Consider the following 9,399-nt stretch of genomic DNA (forward strand, 5'->3'; position numbering starts at 1 on the left):
AAAAGGCGGGGGGGGGAAGGGTTCCAGGAAACTACAGACCAATCAGCTTGACGTCAATACCTAGGAAAATCTGGAAAAGGTAATGAAGCAGTGGGTTTGTGAGCACCTAGAAATGAACAAGGTGATTACTAGAAGTCAGCATGGGTTTGTTAAGAACAGGTCATGCCAAACAAACCTTATTGCCTTCTTTGATAAAGTGACTAAATTAGTGGACCAAGGAAATGCTGTGGATATAGTATACTTAGATTTTAGTAAGGCGATAAGTAGACTGCAGTCTACTTCTTGGCAAGATAGAATAATGTGGGATAGACAGTACCACTACCAGATGAATTTGCAGTTGGCTGACTAACCAAACTCAGCATGTAGTCTTTAATGGAACTACATCTACATGGAGAGAAGTATGCATTGGGGTACGTCAAGGTTCTGTCTTGGGCCCAGTGCTCTTCAACATCTTCATAAATGACCTAGATGAGGGGATTGAAGGGGCACTCATCAAATTTGCAGATGATACAAAACTGGAGGGAATTGCTAACACTATACCAGCTTCAACATCTCATCTATTTCTGTTGTCACTTTAAAACAAGGTAGGAGTGCCAGCATTGCACAATCACATATGAAGAAAGTCTGCCTGCCTATGTATGATCCTGCAGCCTGGATCATGTTTTTATTATTGAAACCCATTATCTACAGAATTCAAAGGAGCTCGCTTAAATGCCCAAGGACACAGATAGAATTAAATGGTTTCAGTGGGTGGTTACTGTTTTCATTGTAATATTTGTTTTCCAATGGCTACATCCATGGCCATTTGGAATGAGCAATCTATTTCTGGAGAACAGCAGTTTTCAAAGCTGTATGCCCACTTCCAATCCCTTTCTCTCTTCAACAAAAAGTTTGCATGATTGAAAACATTGGAACTTAATTCATACTAGTGTTCCAGGGGTCTGAAGAGCAGCTTTGATCCTCACCTTAACCCCATTTCGGAAAGTGAATCTCCCATACATAGAAAAGATTGCCAACTTTTAACCCCTCTGCAGGCATGAGCAGAAATGAAAGGAGATGTTTTCTCCTTCCCACTATTATTGACACCACAGATTTAAAGGCAATGCTCTTATCAAATGCAAGGCTGATTGCAATTTAAATTGACTAGCAGTTAATTTCATATTCCCAGGTTAGTTTATATAGAAAATGAAAAGCAAGACAGAAAAAAACACATTTTGTAGCCAGTTTTGGGGGGTAGGGTAGAGCTCTTCCAACCCTGGAAGAGGGAGGAAGTGACTGTTTAATCACTAAAAACATGATATACAAATAAATCAAGATTAGGGCTAGTATGAAAACCAGTTTGGTGTAGTGGTTAAGGCTAGAAACTGGAAGACCTAGTCCCTTAGGCATGAAGCCAACCGGGAGACCTTGGTCTAGTCACTCTCCCTCAGCCCTAGGAAGCAGGCAGGGGCAAACCACTTCTGAAAAGCCTTGCCAAGAAAACTGCAGGGACTTGCCCAGGCAGTTGCCAAGAGTCAAAACTGAATCTAAGGCACACAAACACATACACATACACACACAAAGGGCAAAGATGTTTTGTAATCAAAGGAATGGTGCTAAACGCATGTTCCAAAGAAACCCAATTATCAGCTGATAGCCAGGCTCTCTTCTGAATGCATCCCTGCAAAACACATTTGCAAAACTAGAGGAGATATTAATATTGGCTTAAACCCATTTATCTATCCATCTGTCAGACCCAGCCATCTTAATCATAATCCTATCTTAATCTTAATCCCATCCTATTTTAAGGAGAGTGATTGGTGGATATTTTCCACATTGATTGGCAATGTTTGTTGGGAGAGCAAGAAAGGGCTAATCCACACTTCCCACTTGCCTTGGTGGGAGGATGGCCCACCAACCATTTCTCAGGAATAAGAACACCCCCACCCCCACCCCACTGCAAAGGCAACCTCTGTCTTTTATTACTGTGCCTCAAGAGCAGTGTGTTCCACTTTCTGCCAGCACAACCCACACTGAACAGTTCATGTTTCTCACTTGATTCTTTTCCTTTTTTCCCCATTGGACCACAACTGGTAGGCTGGACTTTTTGTTGTCTACACATTCAGCAGAAGAATGGTGAAAAGTGGACCTTACTTTTTTTTTCCTTTTTTTTTTTTAAATCAGGGTAAATAAACAAGAGTACTGAAAATTTTCCCTTCTGGGTGAAGGAAAAAGGAAGAATAGTAGAAACCATAAATATTTCTATCCATCTTCAAAAGGCATGCCTAAAGGAAAGAGAGCAATTGGTGAGGGAAGGTAAAGAAGCAGGGAAGTCCAGTAATCAGAATGTCAAGTCCACAAAGTCCAAACCCCAATTCAGAAGAATTCTCATGAAACCAGGCCTGGTTCAGATAAATGCTCCTTTATTGTGTGGTACATGCAGCTTTAAACAAAACATTGCTAAAACTAAAGCCTGGGTAAACTTCCCTCTATTTATCCTCCCTCCCCTTGTTCCCCTGGCACCTCAATTCCTTTTCACCTGGTGGTGACCTCTTTCCTTCCTCCCAGGGATACACAGCTGCTTCCTGGCCTTCAGGCCTCACTGGCCTTGCCTGCAATCAGGTTTGGCCTCATTGCCCATATAAGGTTAACCTCCTCTCCATCTCCCAGTACTACTCCAATTACAACCATTAACTACTTAGCCCCCCTCCCTAGTCACAATTGGCAGAAGCAAATCAATCAAACTCCCATTGACTGCTATGCCTTGTAAATTAACAATTGATGCAGGTTCTGACACAGGGGCTGCTCTCCAGACAGAACAAATGGCCAAAGGGGAGGAAGGAGTTGAATTTCAGATAGGAATTTTTTTGGCATCTTTTATTTCCAGCCAGTTTATGCATGGAAGACCTAGCTAAAGGCCCAAAGCCAGGGGAATCCCCCATCACTTCCCTTTGATTTGTCCTACATGAAAACTGCAAAGACTGTCCCTGGCTTTCTAACTCGAGCATGAATAGGGCCCAGTAAGTGAGAGCAGTGCAAAGGATACCAACATATCTTTCTGATACCTCAAGGCCTGGAGCAAAGCACTTTAATGTGACTATGAGGGACAGGAATCTACTGGAGGGGGAGCAAGTAGCAAAAGCAATATTATGCCTTCGCATCACAAGCTTCAGCCCTCTTGTTCACACATATGCAAAAGGCAGAGCTTGTGTCATGACAGTGCAATGCTGCTTTCATCATTTTGATGAAAGTCTCCAATCCTGCAGGTGCCTCCCTGTTTTCTTTAAGACTTATTTACTCTGACTCCATACAATAAAAGTTTAAATGAGAAGTCAGCAGAAAATGCACCACAGGACTTTGATAAAGCAGTCTTTGGTTACTCCCTGGAATTATCACTGACTTGTCTGTTGTCCCAGTTAATGTTTTTTTTTTTTCTGAGATTGTTTCTGAGCAGAAATTATAGCCTGCAGTTTGCTTGCAATTTCTTTCATTCTGAAGTTGTTTCCCTATTTCTCTTCTATTCCTGTTCTCTCACACCTAAATGACTAAAGGCTAGAGACCAATAATTACTTTTCCATAGGTAGGTACAGAAAGATATTAATATTACAATGCAGGATCCTCTAGCTGTTATTGTGCCATCCATCTACTCGGAGAGCTGCCTCTTAAGTTTTCATACATCTGTGTTCTTGTGGCAGTGAAGTTTCATTACCTCTTCAAGAGCTCAAACCTTTTTCTCAGTGTGAGAAAGAAATAATAATAACATCATTATTGACTGACTGGACAATTGTTCTCACCCACAGCTTCTGCAAGTTTTGTTTGTCTTCAGATAAAATGGGTCTGTAGTTCTGTTCTGAAACCAGCAATGAAGTAATTATCCACACTTGGATGAGACAGGATTAGGAACAAGGGATCATCCATAGCCTGAAGTGAATTCCTGAGGCCTGGACTTACTTTTATGGTTGTGTAACCTCCATGCCTCTGAAGGAGGAAGTCCACGCCATTCTTATTATGCTCTGGTAAATATCATTACTAGAAATGGATACAGCTTTTTTTCTGCACAAATGATATCTTGTAACGTGGATGTATATCAACTTGCCAGTAGATAAACTTGTGATTATAGGAGAATGGTAAACATTTTTCTTGCCATTTTTCCCAGTGGAAACATATATATTGTATAATTCAATTGGTTGATTTGACTGCCCATGTTTGGAATAAAATCGGAAGACCAAAATAATTCTGTGACTAAACAAAAACTTAATGTTTTGAATAAAAATGCATTATTTTCATCTGAAAAAAAAAATTTCTAGAGGTTGAATATATTCCATAATATTATTTCATTTTAGCACTTTCAATAAATTAAAATAAAATGTTTCTTTTATATAAAAATGCATTTGATATCACACATAATTGTTCATTTTTACAAAATATGTGAATATTTGCATATATTGTGAGATAAATATACACAACATACACCTGCAAAACTATACACACACACACATACACATATAAAAATTGTTCATAAATTAGATAGTTTAAATACAATTAATTCTGAACTAAGTATTGTGTCAAAGTTTTGATAAAAATCAATTATTAACCAATACTTTTGCCACATGGCTATAGATTAAGCAAAGTTTAAAAGAGAACCAATGAGCTATTCATTTGAAAAGCAAAAGTGATAATGTTAATAATATGCAATGAGTTCATGTTATCACATCTCTAGATACAAAACAACTATTTAGAAGACCTATGTATCTCCTAAAACTGAAAAAGAAGTGCTCTGGAGAGTCACATTAACAAGCTTCAGCCTCTTAATAAGTTAAAATGCAGTAAATATGTTTGTTAAAAATCCACAAAAACAAAACTTGAAACATTGTACAATAACTTTTATCCATTTGAAATACTAGTCATAAATATAAGGCTTACCCTTGATCACGTGCCCTGATTCGACTGTGGGTCAAAATCTTGTCATAATGAGCAGTGGAAGATTCTGCCAGATGAAAAACTGACATAAAACAAATAGTGACTGTAACAACCCAAAGGAGTTCCATGTTTCCGTCTCTCTGTTTCTTGTAACGTCTGAGAAGAGAACTGGCAAAGGCTCCAGAGAGCTCAAAGTTTATATCCAAGATGCAACACAGAGGGAGGAGAAAATATATCAACCTGAGACTTTGAACCACCCTCCAGGAAAGAGAAGCATCAGATGGTTTTAACCAGCTCTGCATGAAAGTGAATCACAAGGCAATCCATTCTTTATGACACCTCCCATAGATTTAATTAGAGTTTATGATTATAGATTTAACTGGAGTTTATAATGCAGAAAACTTCAGTTTCTGGATGGCTTCACAAATTCACCTGACTGAATGTTCTTCCCCACACAGATATATAAATCTCCTGGATAAAGAATATGAGATACTAGCTTTTTCTCTAATATAGTTCTCTATGGGATATGAGTCTTCATTCTGCCTATGGAAAGCAGAAATGCAACATTACTTTACAGTATAAGCAGTTTTTAGTACTCGTCACCCAGCAGCATCAAAATAGTCTGGAACTAGAACCAGTGCTAATACTCTTCTTGATGTACTATTTTTCTATATAAAATAACATTAGAAAAATAGTATTCTATTTTTATGGGAAAGCATGAAACCTGAGAACCATTAGCCTGCAATGGTTAATTTTGGGGAAAATGTTCAATACTGTATATTCACCCCAATTTCATAAAACACATATATTCATAGGTAATTCCAACAATAGTAATGAATATTTAGCAATGTAGTCTAAACTTTTCTAAAATACTGATTAAAACATTCACAATAAGTCATTGAAAAATTAGGAATACTAGTACTCATGGTTTTCATAGCCGAATCAAGAGATTTCCAAGTTGCTTAGGAACTGATTTCACAACTTCATATGGAGGCAGGAGTTGACTAAGCCAGGGTTTTTCAAAACGCCTGTTCTGTGGAACTTTAAGGTTCCACAAAAGACTACGGGGGGGGGGGGGGAATTCACTTGAATGCAGCCAATTTTCTCGTAGGCTTTGCCATTTTTTCAGTACTTTAAAAACTTACAAAAATCTATTTCACATAAGTGAAATAGGAATGTATGTCTACTCTATGTTAGAAGATTCTTCGACTGTCTATTGTGGTATGCATGTAGAATCCCTTTACACTGGTACCAAATATGGTGCTGATGAGGGAGTAGGAACCACACTGTCACTGGAATGGGACCACCCTTTTTACTGTGCTTTAATATGTGAGTGGGGTCATATTGTGAACCCTTCTAACAACTTTCTTACAACTGGGTAAGCCTTTAAATCAAGACCACTTTGCAGGTTCTTTTTTTTTTCCCCCACGCTCAATCATGACCGATTCTGCGGCGACTGCCTGGACGAGTCCCTGCAGTTTTCATGGCAAGGTGTTTCAGAAGTGGTTTGCCAGTGCCTCCTTCCTAGAGCAGAGCCCAGCTGGCAAGTGCAGGGAGGCAGGGTTTTCCGTTGCTTTGCGCCGTTTTACTGGCAACTGATCCCGTCTCCGGTGCAAGGCGCCGCCAGCATTTTTCCTCCCACTGGGGTGAGAGTACCCATTTACCTACTCACAGAAGCTTTCGAGCTGCTGGGTGGGCAGAAGCTGGGGATTAGACAGGAGCTCGCTTTGCCGTGCGGAGCTGGGCTCGAACCGCTGAAGTGTCGACCATTTCCGGCTGGCAACTTTCAGCGTCATTAAGCCGCTGTGCCACCGTGTCCCTGAACTTTGCAGGTTCAGGTGACTGCTAATTTAAGTTTTCATTAGATATTACAGCTCATTCATTTTAACATTTCCAGCAACAACAACAACAACAACAACAACAACAACAAAAGAAAGCAAAGATAGTACCAATAGTAATAGGTGTTTTAGGTGCAATCCCAAAACATCTGGAGCACCACTTGAACACCATTGCCATTGACAAAATCACCATCAGTCAACTGCAAAAGGCAGCTTTACTTGGAACAGCTTATATCCTGCAACAATACCTTCAACACCATCAAACCATCAAACAACAACATCTGCCTATCCCAGGCCCTTGTTAGGATATTCCCATGGGAAGAAATGCAATTCGGATATCTCCAAACAATTGTTTTGACTGTAAAGGCAGGCCATCTGCATTTTGTTTTTCTAGTTTGCACATATACTGCTATTTACTGCCACCTATTGGCGTCTGTATGCTAAGGGGAGGTGCATAGTGTCAATAAAATGTGGGTGATTGTATGCCTCACTGTCTTAGTAGGATTTTAGTCATCATGTAATCAGTTTTATAGGTTATGTAGTAGTAACTAATAACTAAGTAGTGTACCTCTTCTCTGAGAGCGTTTTGGCTAGAGACTTTGTTAAACCTGTGTATTGGATAAGTCTTGGATGCCACATATATGAGAAGAAGTGATTTTTTCTATGTTTTGCATGAAACTTGTATTTTATGTAGTTTTTATTTTTCTCAATAAACAATCAGTTATGTTTGATAACTTCTGGCTGGATTTCTTTGGAGAACAAGATAAGGACATTGCATTCTTTAAATCTCTCTAACGCTGGTGTGTATTTTTGGTATTATTTCTGCACTCTGCCTAACAGTCCTTTGGAGGGACTCAACAGGTGGATAAAAATGCCAGATCCAGTCTAAACTTCTGGCTGACTGTGCGACCAACCATAATAATTTATTAAATTTATATGTCACCCGACTTCCAACAACTCTGGGCAGCTTACAATAGTTAATCTTTTATTATATTTTAAAAAAATTAATATGGGGAAATGCTAAATCTTCATTCTTTTAAAAAATAATATATTTCTGAATTCCTGATATTATCCCTACAGGTCCCATGCTCCATGTGATTTTTTCCTAGATAATTTCAATTTTTAAAAAGTTAAATGGAAAATTAGTACACTGCAGAATGTTAAACATAGTCATGATTTCTAAAAATACTCTTGGGCCTAACCTGAAGTCTTTCTTATAAGATAAAAGATAAGAGTCCACTGGAGTTGGGCAGCCAATAAATTTAAATAAATAATAAAATAATAATCACAATAATTATAAAAATAAAAATAATGGAAAGCACAGAGCTTTATTGGGAAATGTACCCACTTGCTAAGAAAATGTCAGAAGTTTGTTTGCTTTTATTTAGATCTTCTTCCCACATTTGTCAAGAAATGGAAAGATTAAGACTGAGCTTGATTTCCCAATCCAATTCATCACTTCATTTAAAGATGGAGAAATTGGTAAGTAATTGCAGAACAATCGATAGCAGTGTTTCCCAAATTACCAGGGTCTCATAGAAGGTTGTCATGTATATGGCATAAGCATGAGGAAATACATGGGAGCAAGCACACCGAAGTCACTTGCTGCCCCTAGCGAGAGAGAGATGATAAAAGAAAGACTGTGGCCTTTATCTGATGCTAAGGGAGGCAATATACAGGCACGGTGAATGCCACTGTTTGTGGTACAAGGTGTTAGTATCTATAGTTAGGCTGGGTTAGAATCCTGTTAATATAGAGGAATCTAGAGGTGCTGGGATAGCTGCAGTAAGTCAAGCCATTTCTTGCAGCTTCAAAATTTAAAACATAAATAACTTCTGCCCTTTCTTGAAAAACTAACAAGAATTGGCCCCAAATGTTGTGGCATTTTTTCAATATCATCACTCTATCCACTCCTAACTCCTTTAAAAAGTAGATCTGAATTAATATTTTTTTTAATCTTAAATTGATAGTCTCTGGAGACCTCTAGTGGGGAAAGATTTCTTAAACATTTTTATATATGGATGGTCCCTCAGAATGTTTAGTCAAATATATCAGTTTAAGATCTTCCATGTTGTTGACCTTGAAATTTAGTACACATTTATGGACCAACTTATATTATATTATATTATATTATATTATATTATATTATATTATATTATATTATATTATATTATATTATATATTACTATACTATACTATGGTTCAAATTCTATTATGATTTCAGTACATATGAAACAGGGCTGCTCTATCATGTTTATTATTCAATTTAGCTATAGAAGAGCTGGCAATAGCACTTTGATCCAATGACCAAATTTATGGGATACGATTAGGTGATGGGACATATCTTTTATACTTATTTGCCTGGTTCTGACTCTCTGGAATGCCTCCCATTCAGGTAACTATACTAAGGAATTGGAGGAGTTCGCAGAGGTGTAAGGACTATCAGTTAACTTTCACAAATCACATCTGATGTTCTTTCATACCCTCCCTAAAATTCAAAAGGCAGTCTCTATAGACTTAGGAATTCCAATAGCATATAAATCTTTAAAATATTTAGGGATCACTATTACCAAAAAAGTTAAGAAAAATTTTATTAATAATGATATACCAATGTGCAAGAAATTGAACAAGGAAATGAAAAGTGGGTCAAAAAAAAAAAAAC

General features: G+C 37.9%; 1 protein-coding gene across 2 annotated transcripts in view; it reads right to left on the reverse strand.

The window, feature by feature from the left end:
• The window catches only part of POSTN (periostin), a 62,441-nt gene extending 57,349 nt beyond the window's left edge, over positions 1-5,092 (reverse strand). For both annotated transcript variants that reach the window (XM_007438542.4, XM_007438541.4), the window contains exon 1: positions 4,903-5,092. In XM_007438542.4, coding sequence (XP_007438604.1) covers positions 4,903-5,027 — 125 coding nt within the window. In that variant the 5' untranslated portion in view covers positions 5,028-5,092. The remainder of the gene's footprint in view (positions 1-4,902) is intronic.
• Positions 5,093-9,399: the final 4,307 nt, after the last annotated feature.

This window comes from Python bivittatus, unplaced genomic scaffold, assembly GCF_059951505.1.
Source record: "Python bivittatus isolate LINGU-HERP-01145 unplaced genomic scaffold, Pbiv_v1 ctg000520_np1212, whole genome shotgun sequence".
In the NCBI taxonomy this organism is placed as follows: domain Eukaryota; kingdom Metazoa; phylum Chordata; class Lepidosauria; order Squamata; family Pythonidae; genus Python; species Python bivittatus.